The 19,837-nt window shown below is 41.5% G+C and overlaps 1 protein-coding gene across 2 annotated transcripts; it reads right to left on the bottom strand.

Moving 5' to 3' along the window:
• Positions 1-842: 842 nt before the first annotated feature.
• Positions 843-18,612, bottom strand: AK3 (adenylate kinase 3). 2 transcript variants are annotated; one of them, XM_016214249.2, is made up of 5 exons: positions 18,552-18,612; positions 10,461-10,580; positions 9,386-9,558; positions 8,293-8,411; positions 843-4,575 (listed from the first exon to the last, which is right to left on the bottom strand). In XM_016214249.2, exons 2-5 carry the CDS (start codon positions 10,519-10,521, stop codon positions 4,455-4,457), a joined length of 474 nt encoding a protein of 157 aa, XP_016069735.1. In that variant the 5' UTR covers positions 10,522-10,580; positions 18,552-18,612; the 3' UTR covers positions 843-4,454. The 2 variants fall into 2 exon arrangements, with proteins under 2 accessions (XP_016069735.1, XP_016069734.1); XM_016214248.2 differs by lacking the exon at positions 18,552-18,612 and adding an exon at positions 17,604-17,817.
• Between the last annotated feature and the right edge of the window lie 1,225 nt (positions 18,613-19,837).

The raw sequence follows: 19,837 nt of genomic DNA, 5'->3' as shown, positions 1-19,837 counted from the left end.
GTCATATTTCAGGTTGTGAAGTTTTCTCTAGATACAAACCATGGAAAGGTCAAGCAGATGAGTGAAACATCTTTGACATCAAAGTATCCATCAAGGATTCTTGTTTCATTTGATAAAATTAATATTATAATAGATTTTTAAAAATCAGTTATCACTCCATTTATTCCCTGTTAACTTTCATTTTATCAGTGGTAGTGGAAATAATACTGATTTTCAATTCTCTAGGAGAGACATTTTCATCCAATTATACCATTAGTATCCAATTACATCATTAGTGGCCTCTTTCAAATTTTGCCTAATGACCTTATGATCTATACCGTGTTTTTAGGAAAATTGGGTCTCCTTTTATATTAGCATTCCTATTACCCTTTTAAAAGTGAATTAACATGCTGCCCAAAGAACATGAATCCAGTAAGTGGATTTTCTTACACAATGAAAAATTGATTGTAGGTTCAGACCAAGTGATCCTGAAGTTAACCTTGAGGTATTTTCAGAGAAAATAAAAAGATGTCAGTTTACTGTCCTCAAAGTCAGTCATGTATCTCAGTTCTTAAATTGATGTGGGACAGAAATGTACTTGTCTGGGGTACAGCCAGGCTTCTTAACTTCTTTCAGGGGTAGAGGGCATTTTAATTTCAATTTTGCCTCTTTATCATACATGTTTTATTAAGTCCCTGAAATTCTATGCATCCATTTCCCATTTATAATGGGGAGGTATGTACTGTTTACAGGTTTAAGAAGCTTATTCACTTAACACCTTGCTAATTGGCTATTTTGAGCCAGAACTTCTCTGTGTGGCCAGCTACTTTTCCACACTTGAATATTAAATGAAAGCATCTGAATAAACTTAAATGTACTTTATTTTGTTATATCTTATATTTACATTACCATAAGTCAAAATTAAACAAATTGCTCATCAAGTCTCTGGAAATACTGATGGATGAATTGAGAAAACGAACACATAATAAAGAGGAAAACCAGTGCCAAGCAGTGAAATGGCTCTATCTCCCACCTCTTATAATCTGAGCCTAAACAAAGATAACCAAGAAAACAGTCTAGAGTGCCCTTTTAAAACTCTACATTGCTTTCAGACCTTAAAATTACTTAAATTAATGTAAGTGCAGACACGACTTATCTCGTGACCCATCAACAACATTTGGGAATGGAAACACGAGTTGACTCGTGACCGGTCAGCAACGTTCGGACACAGAAACACGAGTACACTCGTGACTGGTCAGCAAGGCGTAAGTATTTGCTTGCTTACTATGTAAGCTAATGGAGGGGATACAAAGATGAATAAACGCTGATTATGAATTGCTTACTATCTGATATGTCACAACCATTCTCATAAGCCTTAAAGAATTAGACTTGAAGTTTGATCTTTTCTAAATAGGAAAATGATAAAAATTCCCACATCTTTCATTTGTTTCTTTAAACAGCATGATTCTTCATACTATTTACTCTTCAAACATTTATTTAGAGTCCTTTGGTGAAATATGACACATCACCAGATTGATTTACACTTTGGTAAAATCCTTCCAAAGTGCAGTCTGGCAACTACAGTTTAACTTTACTTGGTGCTATATATATAGAAAAAAACATGACCTTTAGTGAACTTAAAAAGAAAAAAAAAGAAAAAAAGGCAGTCTACGTAGAGTAGGGTAAGAACACTGCAACGCACACTGGCTTTTCCCAAAAGCTTTAAGCACAGCCAGACTTTATTTTGATTGTGTTTTAAATTTTTTAAACTCTAACTTCCAAAATCAGAATCTTAGATTGTAAAAACAGTAAAGCTATTTCTGCAGTTTACTAGCATCTGGGAATATTTTCTTATGTCAATGAGAAGACAATTTATAAACATGTTTTAAAATACAAATTTATTCTTGCTGTTGGTTGCAAGTATTACAACAATTTAATCTGAGGTCTGTAATTACCATAATTTGTTATTAACATAGGTAAGTTTTGTCTCAAACTATGAGTATCTAAAATATTTTTCTTTGCTGGATTGCCATTGTAAATAGCCGGAGGGAAAGTAGGTATGGGCTGGAGTTTAGAAATTTAAGCCAGTATTTAACATATTTCAAATGGAATTGAGGAATAAAATTTCTGATGGTACTAACTGCCGATTTCCATTTCCCACAACACTGCTTATGTAAGGTGCACCAAAATAACTATGGTATTTCAGAAAATAGGGTAATGGGGTTAAGTACTGTTCTCATTAGACTTACTAAGACAGAGTAGCTTCTAGCCATGGCATTCAGCTCCAGACATATTTCCATGTGGCACATAAACCATAATGTCATTACAGCATTATTACTATTATTTTTTTAGCAGATGCACATCTCAGCAATGAATAATCTTCATCAGAACTGTCTATGACATTAACTCAGCAGAAAACAAGTTCTTTTAGGTTGCTTTAATAAAGAAAACAATAGTGCAGGTGTTTCCCAAAGTAATGGATGGAGGTGCAAACTTTGGGTTAAGTGTTTTTGGGGTGAGGAGAGAATGGTCACAGGGAAGAAGAGACTTAAATTTCACAGCCATGTTCTTCTACCTGTTTTTGATTCCAAACTTCCTAATGGTGTCAAAAAGGCCAGTATGGCTGCAATACTATAGCAGGAGATAAAGTATAACATGAAATGAAACCAGCCTGTGTATTGTTTTAAGACAGTTACTACAAACCAGTTACTAATTCAGAAGCCAGTGAGTCATCAGGGCATCAGAATGGAAGGTGGTGGGATGGAGTGAGCCCTGTGAACTATAAGAGGAAAAATGAATATCCACAGTTCTTAATGGAATTGTATTCTATACCTTAACACTAACATATGCCTGATAACCTAATGATAATTCATAAGTTTAGTATTTACAACATTTTTAGAAAGCACATAATATTAACATTCAAATAAGGCATTATAGAAAGTTTTATAAAGAATGGAATGTTTACTGTAACCGTTTTTAAAAGCCTTGGTCCATTTTGAAAAATCAAACAGTTTTTAAAACGAAAGGGAAAGACTTTTTTCTCCACAAGATACATAAGAACCACTTATTGGTAGTTGCATTTTAAGTGCCTAGAATGAAACGGAACAAATTTTCAAAGGCAGTTAATAACAGCTTGTACAAGGCCTTGTTTCATTTGATTTGGCACCAAGCGAAGTAAGAGTAAATATGCCGGTGGGGAGACAGTCAGGTTTCTCCACTTCGCATACTGCTCCACTCTTTCTGCCCGGCCACACAGTACATAAGCATGAGCATGCATCCCCCTGCCCCGCTACGGAATCCAGTCATACTGACTTTAAAACGCTGCTCAGGTTACGTTCACCAGCAGAGTTCTTTATACGTAAGGTAGGACAGCAGTGAACGCCAGCAGGTGGCAACTGCTTTGATTAGGAATAAACTCCTTCAGCAAACTCCATGAGTCTCCTGGTCCTGGCTTGTAAATCCTTTTCATTGCCATACCTGTTTACTAATTATGACTGCTGTATTTGTTACAGGAATTTTCCGCAGGCAAACCTGATCTATTTCCTAATGACAAAGCATGCTTGCTTCACCTAGTGCCATGGGGTTTTTTAATTCTTTTTTTTTTTCTACTTGAAGATGTTACTCATCAAGGCAGATCATACATTTTGATCAAAAAGAGAAACGCAAATAGATCCAAAAGCACATCTCTTAACCCAAGTAACATCTGAAAACATAGGTCTTTACATTTTTCTTTGAAAATTCAATTCCAGTCTTTTTGCAAGACTTATAATGTCAACTTCAAATGTAAATCATATAGGAAAGTACTTTCCTATATGCTAATTATACATTTTTATAGCAAACTGAAAATTCTGAGTAACCTGAAGATACATTTAACAATAAAATAAATACAACATATATGGCTAGCTTATAAATTTCTTAGAGTAGAGGCAGCACTGAATTTGCATCCTGCAACTAATCTGTAAATCCAGTTGTGTTATTTTTTTCCTGGAATTTTATAGACACTCTACCACAAAACCGTGTACCATGGTGCTAGATATGGCTTTTGTTGGCATCAGTCTAAGCTAAAGCCTCTGATAAGATCCTTTTCCCAAATGACATGGAATTTTTTTTTTACTTTTCCAGAAAAATAGGGAAACTTTGTCAACCACTTATTCTTCTGAACAAAAGTTAGATTACTATCAATTGCTCTTTTAATCATGCTCTAAACGATTTTTCAGAAGTTTCGTTAGACCTCTCTGATGTTTTTAAATTGCACACCCATAGAAGATAACTGGATAAAACATACTAGATGATTTCAAAAGACGAATCTTAGTATCTGACTCATTTGGCACATCCTTAATTTCCAGAATAAAATCAGTAGAAATGAAACTAATATAATTTTCAAAGAATTCGTACACGCCCGAGTTAGGACAAGGAGCTTCCAAATGCACCGACCAGGAGCTTCTGCTCATCTTACTAGTTATGCATGCTTTTCTTCATGGAGTAACTGATGATTTCTGGTTTATTTGTGGAACTTTTGTTTGTAGGAAGGCATATACATGGGGCCAGATCTTGTTGGTTTCTGTTCCGGAGAATGTTTCCAACACCCCCTTTTTCCTAAAGGTGACAAAATAAAAACACAAGTCTGAGTCTTCCTCATAAGCTTTTCAAAGTGATTCTTCAAAGATGATCATGTGCACTGAGGGTCTCAGTAAGTATAGTTCCGTGTGATCCAGAGAGAAAGGCACTTGGCTGGGCACTGGAAAAACCTGGATTTTGGTTTCAGTTGTGTCCTCTGGCTTACGGGAGTTGTCCCTTAAAAAATAATACCACCTATCATTTATCGAGCATGGAATGATGCTTTACATGTAATAGTTCACATAATCCTTTCTAAAGGTCAAGTTCCTTACTTTACTGATAAAACTGTGTGTTAGAGATGTAACAGCCAAATCACGAAGGTTCTCAAACATAGGGCCTGCCAGACACCAGTATACCCCTTGGCTTTCTTTGTCTACTACCCATTTGCAAAACAGCTTCCTAACACTTGACTGTGTTTCCTTCCTTTCACCTACATTTATTTTTTCGTGTGAATTTTAGGGGAAGAGGAATACAAGTATTGTTTTTATTGTTTCCTATTGTGTTTCTCCATTTCTCTGCAGGCAGATTTGTCTGACTAGTCACCAGACCAGCAAACAAAGTCTATTTACTCCAGTTTTCTGGGTGGTAAAATGGTGAGAGGACACTCAGAATCCTGGGGTTGCCTTTCAAAACACACAGGTTCCCCCACAGAGACTGATGTTCCTCTGGCTTACCCTCCTCCTCCAAGCAACTCATACACACCGGCTTAGAGGCTGCATAAGAGCAACTGAGGAACTCAGGGGTTTTTTTCCAAAAAATGGGATCGGTCATGCCTCTGCAACCTTCTTAGTAAATTTTCAGAGGTTACGCTAGGGACAAAAGCATTCCTTTTAGATACCTCATAAAATTTGCCACAGTTAAGACTACTGTAAATAATCCCCACTGTGTTCTTGGTAAGAAACATCTGCTAAGGGGAGACATTATGCAAATACAGTACTTTGCATATTAGAGCCCTCCTGCTTCTGAATTCACAGGCATCTTGTAAAGCTTTCAGGAGAACAAGCTTCTTAACAGCCTTAAGCCTCTAGAAGAGCCACTTTAAAATCAAGCCAGTGTCACAAGTGTGTTAATTACTGAGGACACAACTACAAGCACCTATTCAATCCTAAAGCTGTACCCTGGATAAGCATTTTAACTTTTATGTCATAAAACCACTTCACCTATTGGTCCTCTAAAGAGTAAGAGCAACGCCCAGCCTGCGTGGCTCAGCGGAGCATCAACCTATAGGCCAGGAGATTGTGGTTGGATTCCTGGTCAGGGCACATGCCCAGGTTGCGGGGTTGATCCCTAGGAGGCAGCTGATCAATGACTCTCTCATTATTGATGTTTCTATCTTGTTTTCTACCTCTCTCTGAAATCAATAGATATATATATATTTTTTAAGTGCAAGAGCATCATGTTGTTTGTAAACACAGATTTAATTACGCTATAAATGCCTGCAACTGAAAGAGTTTTAAGAACAGCAATATAGCTGTATTTTAAAATAATGATGTTGACTGTCACTAAGGTTGTTGCAAATACCAACTGTGAATTTTTGGTTAAGTCCAGCCCTAGTTCTGTGTGCTGGAATTGGGAAGGGAAAGCTTCAAACAATGACAAGAGGTAGCAAAAGCCAGAGGCCTAGAAAGACTAGGGTACCTCCTAAGATAGGGACCCGGGTCGTATCCTTTATATCTACAGTCTTCCCCAGCTTCCTTTCCCACATTTTGACAGAATTAATCCCTACTTCCACTGCACCTAGTGATTACCTCTAATAGTCTTACAGTGTTATCAGCGCAACAGCAGTGCACTCTCCCTTCTGGTTACTTTTAAGTGAATAACTGCTTTTGGGAAACAACTTCTTCACCAGGAGAAACTGGGTCCACGAGATTCGGGTGGGACTGACCCCACTTCCCAGCTTCAAGGATGGACACAATGAGCTAATCAGTGCCAATTCCAGGACTTCTGCTGGCAAACAGGCTCTCTTTTCTGCTGGGGTAACTGACCTGGTAGGAGGTAAGCACGGTAAACTGGAGTGTTAAGGGACTTACACAGGGAGAGCCCACTTGAGATTGGAGCCAACATAGGACAAGGGAGCTGAGAATGAAGAGGCCTGAGGACACTAAATACCTGGGCCTAGCATCTACCTTTGGACATTTTAGTTACATGACCAATAAATTTCCTTTTGCTTAGACTAGTGTGAATTAGGTTCCTGATTGGTATAAGCACATTTTATGATACATATTGTTTACCCAGCTCTCTGACTCACCCACAGACAAGGCTAATATCTTGGGGTTAGGCAGGGACTGGGCCTACTTATCAATGTGGACCAAGCACAGTGTCAACAGGGTAAATAATAGCTAACACTGAGTGATTTAATAGTGCCAGGGCTGCTCTAAGTCTTTACATGGATTCTCTCACTCAATTCCCTTTATGACCCTATAAAGTAGGTACTATTCAGTATTGCTCTGATTTTACAAATGAAAAATTTGTGGCACAGAGGTTGAGTCCCTTGCCCAGGGCCAAGGTGCTGGCAATCTGCAGAGCCAGGCTCATCATATAAGTCACAAAATTATAGTAATAGCTACTGTAGAAAGTGAACCACCAACTCCCTTATAATTTTACCCTCCAGAAAATAACTATTAAAACAGTCGGCAGACTATTGCTTTAGTTTCACTGCATACTTGCCCTATTACAACAACAATAATAGCTGATAATTATAAAGTGCTAATTACGTGTCCGAAACAATTCTAAGAGTTACGCATATTAACTCAATCTTTCACTGCTCTATTCTAACCCCCATTTTGCAGAGAGAAAACAGGTTAAGGCCAGTTAATAAATGGTGAGCTGGGATTTGCACTTGGTCTGGCTCCAGAGTCTGTGCCCTAACCACACACTGTACTGTCCTAAATCTGTATCATTACTCAGTAAGTGAATGAACAGTGAATGAAGAAAAGGAAAGGGGTTGTGATCAAATCCTCTGTAAGGAGAAGGAAAAGGTAAGAAAACTGGATTGTTTCTTAGCCTGAGTCAAATATTAATTCAGTATAGATCCCAAATTTTGTTGTGGAATTCCCTGAAGAGCAGAAAAAACTGTTAGAATATAAGCTTTTAAAGATGATTAGCCAAATAAATGATCTGAGGATTGGTTGCCATTTGAGTCTTCTGTCCTATCGGCAGGGTAGTAGGCATTACTAGGTTTGCCATGCTGGCATTCATTCTAGCCCTTCCTCCACCAGACAGCAGAGTTTGGGTGAAGCTGACCCACTCCCAGCTCCAGGTGTGGACCTATCAGTGTACTCACTCCCATCCCAGTGACTGGCTCAGGAAAGGGCAGTAACCTAGGCCTGCAGCAGTTAGCACAGGGCATTCTCTGACCACAGAGCTGTTCCAGTAGGTTCCATCTGCATGATACTCAGGGCTCTTGTTCACTGCGGAAAGGTAACCCCTCAGCCCTTCATGAAAGGGCTGTTCCTGGCAACTGTCAAAGCCAATACAAAGTTGAGTATCAAAATTCTGATCAAACTGAGGGGTGACTGAAGCCCAGCCTACCCTCAGACTTCTCTATTACATGTGCTAATACATTTCCTTTATTGTCTAAACCAATCTGAATGGGATCTTGTGATGTTTTAGCATTTCAGCTGTAAAGCATGGACGACTGAAAAACACCTTAGTGCTTTAGCATGCAAGAGAAGGTCTGAAAAGCAACAAACTCACTGGTAGTATTCCAAGACTGGCTCTGTTTGAGCTTCATAAGCCTTCAGTCTCTTGGCAACTGTCTCTGGTTTGTCATCCTCACGCTGAATGAGAGGCTCCCCAGTCAGATCATCAATGCCCTAAATGGGAGTTAGAACAGATATCAAACATCTCATTTTTATGAGCAGTTCCATGATTTTTAAACAGATAACTTCTCTATGCAAACACCAAGCACACAAATGTGCTTTTAAATAAATGGAGCCAAATCCAAACCCAGATCATTGCAACACAGGGCCATGCAAGCCCAGGGTTGTTTCCACGGTGTCAGTTACTTTTTCCTTAGAGTAAAAGGTTTTCTAAGTAGCCTCTAAATAATTTCATATTGTGGATGAAAAAGGAGTCTTACAGAAAGCAACCTCACAAGGTAGCCTCATCATAAATTCCTAACTTGGCAAATCATAGTGGGTAGTCACGCCCCAGGCATATGGCTTCTTTAGTAAAAGGCTTCTCTTTGCCTGAAACAAACCCTATCCATTGTTTCTGTGCATCTTGGTTAACACACCTTCGAAATGCCTTTCAGACCCCTCAGAAACCACCCTCAAGAGAGCACATAATCTTGTTACCTATCCTGTAATCCAATCCCTGCCTTGCCGCCTCCCACCTGCTTGTAATTGTCCTTGTGTTCCCTCCTTAATTCCAAATGCATAAAAGAAGCTGCAAACTGCCATTCTAGGGAGCATTTTTCTCAGTCTGGTGGGATCTTGCTTCCAGGCATGTCCTCTGGCTCAAATAAATTTTTATAGAAATTCTCTACAGGTTTGGACGTTCTTATGTCGACCTAAATAAACCAAGGTATCACTAGTCCCTATTGCCCCAACTCCTAACACACCCCCTGGCACACAGCAGAAAAATCAATAAACGCTTTTGAAGGGATAACAAACCCCTGTCAATCCTGGGGACACCTTTACTAACAAACCAACTACACCAAGTAACCTGAGAATGTACCCTTAGGAGCCTGGGTCAGGCAGGACTTCCAAGGTAATAAAATTTCTGTCTGTGAGAGCAAGAGGACTCGGAGGCTGCTGTATGTACGGCCAGTTCCACCACCACTCACCACAGTTTTGGGAGGGTTGAATTCGATGTTGTAGACTCTGCCACTGGCTGGATGGATCCAGCGAGCTGTGAGGCGTTGCTTAATGACCTCAAAGGGCACCTTCAGATTAATCACAGTGTCTATCTGGTAAGCTCTATCCAGGGCTTCTGCCTGAGGAAGAGTCCTTGGAAACCCTTTACAAAAAAAAAAAAAAAAAGAGAGAGAGAGAGAAGGGAGAGAGAAAGGGAGGGAAGAAGGAAGAGAATTAATTAAAGTTGAGCAATCTGAACAGAAGCAGTACACCAGGAAGCAAATCCCAGCTGTAGGGCAACCGTGATAGTTAATTTCATGTGTAAACTTGATATTTGGTCAAACGTTCTTCTGGGTGTGTCTGTGAGGGTGTTTTTGGATGAATGAGAATTAGCATTGAAATCAGTAGACTGGGTAAAGCAGATTTTTCTCCCTAATGTGGGCAGCCCTCATCCAATCCACTGAAGGTCTGAATAGAAGAAAAGGGCTGACCCTCCCCTGAATAAAGGGGAACTCCTCCTGCCTGACTGCCTTGGAGCTGGGACTCTTTCCTGCCTTCAGACTCAAAGTGAAACAGCTCTTCATGGGGCTGGAGCCTGCTGGAAGTATGCCATCAGCTTTCCTGGATCCCCAGCTTACCAACTCACCCTGAAGACCTTGGGACTGGTCATTCGAGCCCATTCCTTAAAATAAATACCTCTCTCGCTCTTCAGAAACTAAAAGCAACCCATTCCGCCACACCTCTGCCAGCTTACAGCTGACTTTGTTTCCCTCCAGCCTTCCTTCTTCCGTATATGGTAATCCTTCCTCGTCATAAAGTATTCTCAAAGGAGGGGAAGGAACTAAAATCACATCTCAAGGGACCTTAGGGATCATGCAGTCCCTCCTCCCATGCTGATGGAGAAGCAGGCCTAGGAAAGACAACTGGCCTAAGGTCTCAGGGTGAGCAGTGGCAGAACTTGGGCTCCCTGCCCACCATCCGTGATGTCTCTGTAGCCCGGGAATTGCTCATTCTCCTGCCCACACACATTCTGGGCAGTAGAAATGCTGCTGATACTTCACTTACCATCCAATAGCCAGTTATACTGGGTGAGGTTTTTTAGTTCATGAAAGGCCAGCCGAGTCATGACATCATCTGGGATGAGCTTCCCTTGTTCAATGAAAGTCTTGGCTAATACACCAATTTCTACAACAGAATGAGGAGGGAAGCAAATCAGCAATTTACATTTGTTTTATCCCATTCCAGGCCCCTGGGAAACGGGTTGCCTAGACCTCTGGCTAGCACACTCATATGCAAACATGCATCATCAACTTTATAATAAGAACAGAGGTCACAAAATAATCTATGCCTATTTCAAATTCTCCATTATGTAAAAATATATAATTATGTCAACAGAAAAAAATAGAAAGCTATAGACCAATATGTTAACAGTAATCATCTCTGTGATAGAATTAAGTGATTTTTTTTACATATTTGTACTTTTCTGTATTTTCTTTAACATATAGACATTAATCTGAGAGATGAGTGTTTGTAACATATAAAAAGCCATTTTTAATTCTACACCTCCTTTTAAAGTTTGGCCCTTCTTATAATATTATCCAATCAACCACGCCTCATATCTGAATGAGCTCTAAACAATTTGTATGGAAAAAATAAATAAAATAAATAAACAATTTGACCAGCTATGAAGAACAAAAGAGAGCCTGGCCAACCTGTGGATAAGAGTTGTTTTTAACATATGCCAAGAGAAAGGGCTACAGAGAATTAACCTAGTTCCTGCCAAAATTACTTTTAGCAAAGTACATAAAACTTTACTCTAAAAACATGTCAAAAGAAAACAAAATAAAACTACCAGAATGACAGGGAAATGAGACAAATGATAGGTTTACACTCAGTCAAGGGCTTTTTATAAAAACTTTTCTCAAATAATACTCAAGTAAACATAGTGGTTACCTCTGGGGGGGGGGACAGGAAGAAAATGATTGGGGGGTTAGAGTGGGTGGCCCCAAAAGTACTGGTTTTCTGCCTGGGGTAAACGGGCATTCATTTTATTCTTCTTCCAACCATACATAAAAACTATAATATCTTCATACATGGGATACTTCACAAGATTATATTGAAAATAAAAAGCTCTCTTGACCACTGGTCCTTCCTCCAGCCACCACCCAATCTCTCTCCTCTTCAGTGAAGCACACCTAGAAAGAATTCCCATCCCAGGTCTGTACTCCTCCCCTTCACACTCTGCTTCAAGATAGAATCTCAACTCAAGAACCGTATAAGGGCCCAGGGTCTGGCCTGACTGTATCTCTCCTCCACCTCCCTCCCCACCGTTAAAGGGACCTTCATAGTGAGAACCTTCAACCTCCTAGAAAACCGAAAGTTCCTCTTCTGGAATTCCATGCCGCAGACTTGTCTCTGTTGACACACTTATCACACTGCTGAAACTAGCTTGTTTATGTATTATAGATTGAATTGTGCTCCCCCTCGCCCCAATCCATATGTTGAAGACTTAACTCCCAATGTAGGTGCATTTAGAGGGGGCCTTTAAGGAGACAATTAAGGTTGAATGAGTTCATAAACATGGGACTCTAATCCAATCTGACTAGTGTCCTTACAAGAAGAGGAAGAGACACCAGGAATGTATGCAACAGAGGAAAAGCCATATCAGGACAGTGAGAAGGTGGCCCTTTGCAAGCCAGGAGGAAAAGCTACACCAGAAACCAACCCTGTCAGCACTTTGATCTTGGACTTCTAGCCTCCAAAACTATGAGAAAATAAATTTCTGTTGTTGAAGTCATCTGGTCTGTAGTATTCTATTATGGCAAACTGAGCAGACTAATAACATGCCACCTGCCCACCTGCCCTCCATGCCTACATTCCAAATGTGAGCACCCCCAGTGAAATATACTTGTCTCTGTATCTCCAGCACCTGGCACACATTTGGTGCTTGATGGATCCATGGATGGACGGATGGAGAAATGAGCTTCCTGGATTCCCCTGGATTCCACCAATGAAAATTTAAAAGGCCTAACTTATTTTGTTAAAAAAAAAAAAAAAAAAAATCTAGTAAAAGTCTACTTTTTTTGAGATGGTATTTATCATTAGGTTCATTTTTTAAGTGCTCTTTAAACTATTTAAACAAACTTTAGCGACCCATAAAATAACAGAAAAGGGCGAAACAACCCAAATGCCCATAACTCAATGGATAAACAAAATTTAGTACCGTATATCCATTCAATGGAACATTATTCGGCAACAAAAAGGAATGAAGTACCAATACATACTACAACACAGTGAGCCTAGAAAACATTATATGTTAAGAGAAAAATGACAGACATGAAAGACCACATATTGTATGATGCTGTTGGCATGAAATGTTCTAGTAAGAAATGTTCAAGCATGAAATGTTCAAGACAGAAAGTAGATTAGTGTTGCCAGTGGCACAGATTGGGTAAGGTGAGGTGGGAATGTGAGTGACTGCTAACGGATGTGAGGTTTCTTTTGGAGGTGATGAGAATCTTCTAAAATCAATTGTGGTGATGGCTGTGCAACTCTCTGAATAGACTAAAGTCCATTGAATTATAAACCTTAAATGGATAAATTATATGTAAATTATATCTCAATAAAGCTGTTAGAAAAAAGAAATGGGTCAACCCTTATGGAAAGCAATACTGTTAAAGGCACAAAATAGTATGTACAGTTTGCTATCATTTGCGTGAAAAGGAAAAAAAACCGAAGGAAGATAGGGTAAACAGTTGTATGTGCATGAAATAGCTCTGGATGGTTTTTTTCACTAAATGTTGTTTTATATTTTTTGGAATTCCAAACCAGGTAATGTACTGCCTATTATAAATCAAAATTTTACCATTATAAAAATAATTTGCCCTACGGTCAATATCATTTAATTAGGCACACCTATGCTAGACTGGTGTATATAATAAAAGGTTAGACATACAGAATCTTGGGAGCTTAAGTTAAAATCTTGATTTTAACTTCCCCAATTTATAGATGAGAACATTCAAATAGGTTAGCCATCTAGTCCAGAGTTACAACTTTGAGAAGCACTAAGCTGCAGTACAGTCTCTCAAACTTCGGGCAATACACGTGGCAACCTTACAATTTCTGCCATAGCTAAACTATTATTTACAATATACTTTTCTTTAAAGGGGCTCGGCCTTTTAATTTAATAAGTCATCATATTCATGAAATTAAATTACTAGTGATTTTTCAAATACACTTCGAAATAAAATTTTTATTGGTTTTTGACTCTGAATTTTATTTTTACTTAAGATAATATTTTGTTTACCTAAAATTATCTCATGAGTCCTTTTGGCCGGAACTGCCATCTTCCAGCAATTGGCCAAAATGACCAACACAAAGGGAAAGAGGAGAGACACCCACTATATGTTCTCTAGACCTTTTAGAAAACATGGAGTTGTTCCTCTGGCCACATACATGCACATCTACAAGCAAGGTGATATTGTAGACATCCAGGGAATGGGCACTGTTCAAAAAGGAATGCCCCACAAACTGTTCCCATGGCAAAACTGGAAGAGTCTACAATGTCACCCAGTACGTGGTGCGCATTGTTGTGAACAAACAAGTTGAGGGCAAGATTCTTGCCAAGAGAATTAATGCACGTATTGAGCATATTAAGCACTCTCAGAGCCACGGTAGCTTCCTGAAACGTGGGAAGGGAAATGATCAGAAAAAGAAGGAGCCAGAGAGAAAGGTACCTGGGTTCCCTGAAGCATCGGCCCGCTCCACCCAGGGAAGTGCACTGTGAGGACCGATGGGAAGGACCTTGAGCTGCGGAAACCATTTCCTATGAATTCATGGCCTGATAAGTGTTAAAAAAAAAAGACCTCTGTACTGATAAAAATGTTTCTCTTAATTGGGTAGAAGTATGGTGTCCCCAAAAATAATTGAAGAAAACTTTGTGTCCTAAAACAATAAAATAATAAAAATTATCTCATGAACCTCAATTTGGGAAATGCTGCATGGGAAGCATAATTTAATTGGCACACAGGAGACCTGGGAGTTCACCTTTGTTCCCCAGTAACTGCTGTTTTTTATTGAGCAAGTTCTTTAACCTCTCCTGAACTCACTTCCCTCATCTTTAAAGGAGAGGGAAGGACTAATAATGCCCAAAGGTCAAACTTCAGTTTCCTGACTCCAGGGTAGGTGCTACTCTAAGCTACTCCAGGTTTGCTACTGTCAACAGGTTGCATGGTGTTTCCAGGGTCTAAATCACATCTGCTGAGATGACTTGAAACTTTAGCTATAAAATGCAGTCAAGGGTATAAAATACCCTCATGAAATGGTGTTTGGAGAGTTAATTGGCACCATCTTTTGTAGCACTATTTGATGGTACCACATTTATAGAAATTCCACACTAGGGAATTTGTTGGAAGGAAATACGCAGAGATGCTGCCAAATGTTCATGTACAAGGCTAGTCATTACAGTATTTATTATAGCAAAGAATGGTTAACAACATAAATGTCCAATAACAGGCAAATGTTTAAGTTAATAATTGTGCAGTCTTGATGAAACTAATAAATATTGCTTAATGATGTGTGAACATGCTCACAATAAGTGAGAAAAAAGGTACCTAAGGGATAATTTAGAATATAACAAAATTGCAAACACATAAATGCAACAAGGAAGAAAAGAATATTAAAAAATTTAAAAAAGGTTCATTACAATTAAATCCAGGTAGTGAAATTACAGAGGATTCTCATTTTCTTTTTTCTAGTCTCATGACATGTTTTTCTTCCTTTATAATAAACACACTTTACTCTTAATATCAAGAAACACTAAGCAGTATTTTTTTTAAAAAATGTGTTTTTATTGAGAGAGGAAGAGGGAGAGAGAAAGAAAGAAACGTCTATCAGCTGCCTCCTGCCCACCCCCTCCTGGGGATCGAGCCCAAAACCACGCACGTGCTCTGACCAGGAATCACACCGGCCACACCTCTCGGTGCATGGGATGGGATGACGCTCAACCAACTGAGCCACACTGGCAGGGCAAAGCAGTATTTTTTAAATAAAGGATAATATCTCTCTTTTGGCCCTGATCCTGTGGGAGATATCCAATTCATTCATAAATATTTACTGAGAGTATATTCTTAGCGCTGAAATACAAAACATCTGTAATAACAATCTCATGGCACCTCCCTAAACCCCACTTCCGTTTTCCTTAAAGAATTGCCTGTAAAGACTCCAGAAAAAACAGATGCCTGAGGTAAGCTGACATCTTTCCCTGTGATCCTGTCCTCCATCCCTCTAGCCTCTCTTTTCATGGAGTGGAGGCTGAAAGAGGACAGCAAGCATGTTAGGGATGTTAAGGATAAACAAAGAGCACTGTTTCTGAATTTTTTCAAAAGTTTATTCACTTAAAATTTTTTTTTAACATTTTGTGCTTCACAAATTAACATATCTTTAGCTCAGCTGAAGGTGTAGTCTAACCACATGGTTATGCACACTGCTGACTTACTTTTCAGAGAGTTGCTTAAGGATTCTCTTTACTCCTTTCCAACTGGGTGCAGTGCTGGAGACTGTTTGTTGTTACCTAACTACTTCAGTGTGTTGCATCAAGAACACTTAGCAAGTGAGCCAAACAATTTAACCTTTTGAAGAAGTAGAATTAACTACAAAATACTTTATGATTTTTTTTTTAAAGATCAATGTTAGCCATAGCCTGCATGGCTCAGTAGAGTGTCTGCCCGAGGACTGAAGGGTCTCAGGTTCGATTCTGGTCAAGGGCATGCACCTTGGTTGAGGGCTCGATCCCCGGCCCCAGACACCAATCGATGTGTCTCTCACATTGATGTTCTCTCTCTCTCCCCCACTTCCACTCTCTCTGAAAAGCAATGAAAAAAAGGTCTTCGGGTAAGGAGTAAATAAATAAATAAGTAAGATCAGTGTTAGAAGAGAAAAATAAAAGCAGTAATTCACCAAAGTAGGGGCTGAACCAAACTCTAAGACACAAACTAATAACACTGGGGTGGTTCTTTTCTTCATTTAAATGTCAGTATTTTGAAACAAACAAACAAAAAAACCCACCTGGAAGTAACCTACATGCTCATCAATAAGGGATCTGTTAAATAAATTATAGTAGATACAGCAAATAGATATTTATAGAAACATTGGAAGAATGAAAGGGATTTCTATGTTTTCATGTGGAAAGATATCCCAGATATAAAGTGAAAACACACTGGTGCAGAACACATATACAGTAAGATTACATTTTACATAAAATAAGATATATACAAATGCGTGCTTGTACAAACATTTGCTAAAAGAAAACACAGGACACTGTTCCCCTGGGAAGACTGGGACTGAGGCGGGTCACAAGAGAGCTTTACTTTTATGTACTTCCCTCTTGTTTCCAATTCTTTTTTACCTTGTGCGGGCATTACTTCCGTGATTTTTTTCAATGAGCTTCAAAAGGAGTTCTATTTTGGAAAATAAAGTTCAGCACTTTTGAGGGGAAAAAACCACCACTTCACCATGATGTTGACTTTTGGAAAACAGCTTTCCTAAGATACAATTTACATAAAATCGACCCATTGTCAAGTGTGCAGTTTGTTGACTGGATTTCGTGCTGAGTTATAAAAATTTACTTGGCATGAGAACAAAACGATCTTTCAGATAACCACGCACAAGAACAGCTTTTGTGTCTAAGAAATCTCTGGGGGCACCGGAGGGCTGAGGGCCCTGCGGCCAACTGTGTGACTGCGACGAGGGCAAACAGGGCCAGGCCTTCGGATCATGGGGGAAAGGTCAGAACCAGAAAACCCCACGGAGGTAACCAAAAAAGAAGCAAGCAAGCAAGCAATAAGAAAAAAAGGAAAAAGAAAAAGCGAGCGCACAATTCTTCAGGTGCCAGGGCACGTGGAGAATGAGCCGCAGCTCGATGGCCTCTTAGGAGCAGCTGCGACCGGGGCTGGACGTGCCTCTCGGAGCCAGAGGCTTTCCTTTAATCTCTGAACTTCGAAAGCGTCCGAACTTCCTAGTTCCCTCCCCGGATAACCCGCCAGAAGCTGTCCGCGGGGGTCAGAGGTTTCTGGGAGCAGCCGGGCGCTCGGCAGCGGGGAGCAGATGCTCCACCCGCATCCCCGGCCCCGAGTCCCCGAGACGCGCGCCCCCGCCCCCAAATCCCAGCTCGGCGACCGCGCACCACGCCCCTCCCGCCCGGGCTCCCACCTGTGCCCCGCAGGATGTTGCCTCGGAGCAGATCCCCGCTGGAGAGGTGCTTCAGCTCGAAGTGTTTGACAATGCGGGACGACACGGTGCCCTTGCCGGAGCCCGGCGCCCCCAAGATCACCGCGCGCAGCAGCCGCGTGGACGCCCCCATGGCCGCAGGGAGAGGCCGGGAGGCGCCGACAGAGGGGCTTCGGCCTGGCTGCGCGTTCGCCGGCTCCGCGGCCCGGCGGGCGGGCTGTGGGCAACTGCCGGCAGGCGGCGGCCGCAGGGCCCGAGCGCTCCCGGAAGTGAGGCGACGGCCGCCGGGGCCGCCCCCCCGCGCCCCGCCCGGCGCAGCGCCCGCCCCTCGGCGGCCCGAGTGCCTCTTCCCCACCGCCCCGCCCGCCGGCCGCGCCCCCGGCCGCCTCTTCCAGCCCGGGGCTGCCGGGCGCCCCCCTGCGCCCCCACGCGCCTTCCCCGCCTAAATGCTTCCGTCAGCTCTCCGCAGCGGCCCCTCCGAACGCACTTTGCTGTCCTCCGCCGCCTGCCCCCACCACCGATGCCCCCTGGGGGACCCCTGGTTGCCCCCCACCTTTCTCAGACACTTCCCCCCCCCCCCCCGCGCCCTGTCAGTGCCCCGCCCTATCCTGCCGGGTACAAACCCGTCACTAAGAAAGAAAGAACGAAAATAAATGAATTGAACATTCAGTCCACAGAGTTAGAAAAAGAACATCAAAATAACCCAAGGAAAGCAAAGACATGGATTAAGTAAAAAAGAAAAACAAAACAAAAAACAAAACCAAAAAAAACCCCTAAATGAAAGAATTAGAAAACTTAAGAAACAACTAAGGAATGAAAAGGTCTGGACAAGTCCCAGTTTCGAAACACTGGAAAACCTCACAGGCTGGAGGGAAAGTACTTCTAATCTCCAAAGGTGGGGACGTTTGTGGTTTTCGCCACAAAGGAGACCTGAAAGGAGATCCTGAGGAAATCTGGCGTAGAAAATAATGTTGCCACCAACACCACTAGCTGAGGAGTCACCCTGTCGTTGGAGGGGCAGGTGGAGTGTCGCGGTCGCATCGCCAGGCCGCACGAAGCGCCCACGAACTGCCGCTGGGCTGGAGTCTGCCGATGGCGAAGGAGCAGGCAGCTGCCAGGCCGGGGCCCAGCCACTCCGCAGGCGCTTCCCCGCACGTAGGTGCGTGTTCGCGCGGGTTCTTAACCGCGTCGCTCGCTCCAGCGGTAAGGACGCTGGATTCAAACGCGCACGTTGAGAGAATGTGAGGGGAGGAGACTGACGCGCTGCGGGGCTCAGAAGAAGCCGGAGACAGGAGGCCGCGCGCGGAGCGGCCCGGCCGGCGCCTCACTCCAGCTGTTCCAGCTGAGCTGCCAGCTGTGGCCGCGCGAGTGAGCCCAGGGACCCGTGGGTTAGCGAGGAGAGAGGCCATTCTTCCCTGAGCTGCTAGAACAGAATCGGCCTTAACTGAGACTGGGAGGACGATAAGGAGAAACAGGATGGAAGAACATTAGAGCTGTTTCTGGAGTAAGTTAAGTTGGAGATACCTTTGGGACATCCAGAGGGAGGTGATAGGAAGCAGTTACATGTACACATTTTGTGTACATAGAGGTCCCCGCGAGAGATAGAAGGTTTGGGAGTTGTTGATATGTTTAAATTTATGAGCGTATGAGCTCACTCGAGTGAGTGTAGATGAGAGGAGAGGTCTGAAATCTGACTGCTGGGGTTCTCCAACGTTTAGACCATAACGAGGAAACACTGAAGGAGCCTGGCAGGAGAGGCAAGTTATTCGGGAAGAAGAATGGGCCGGTGGGGTGTCATGGAAATCAGTTGAAATGTGTGTTTTAGGGCGGCGATTAAATCAGTCAAGTTCTGCTGATAGGTAGGACTAAGACCTGACTGACAATTTTTATTTATTTTTCTTTCTGACAATTTTTATTTATTTTTCTTTCTTTTCTTTCTTTCTTTCTTTCTTTCTTTCTTTCTTTCTTTCTTTCTTTCTTTCTTTCTTTCTTTCTTTCTTTCTTTCTTCCCTTCCCCCTCCCTCCCTCTCCCCCTCTCTCTTTCTCTCTCTCTCTTTTTCTTTCTTTCTCTCTCTCTTTTTCTTTCTTTCTCTCTCTCTTTCTCTCTCCTTCTTTCTTTCTTTCTTTCTTTCTTTCTTTCTTTCTTTCTTTCTTTCTTTCTTTCTTTCTTTCTTTCTTTCTTTCTTTCTTTCTTTCTTTTATAGTTCATTTGAACT

This window comes from Miniopterus natalensis, chromosome 12 (genome assembly GCF_054644295.1).
Source record: "Miniopterus natalensis isolate mMinNat1 chromosome 12, mMinNat1.hap1, whole genome shotgun sequence".
In the NCBI taxonomy this organism is placed as follows: Eukaryota; Metazoa; Chordata; class Mammalia; order Chiroptera; family Miniopteridae; genus Miniopterus; species Miniopterus natalensis.
The sequence above is the reverse complement of the archived record's forward strand: the minus strand, read 5'-3'. Positions and strand labels throughout refer to the sequence as shown.

Bases quoted from the DNA above. Each gene is read 5' to 3' on its own strand.
- AK3 (XM_016214248.2), bottom strand. From the start codon at position 17,754: ATGGGGGCGTCCACGCGGCTGCTGCGCGCGGTGATCTTGGGGGCGCCG. The intron at 9,559-10,460 runs GTAAGTGAAGTA...TTTTTTGTAAAG, and splicing joins GTATAACTGGCTATTGGATG to GGTTTCCAAGGACTCTTCCT. The intron at 4,576-8,292 runs GTGAGTTTGTTG...TGTCACCTTTAG, and splicing joins CCAGTCTTGGAATACTACCA to GAAAAAGGGGGTGTTGGAAA.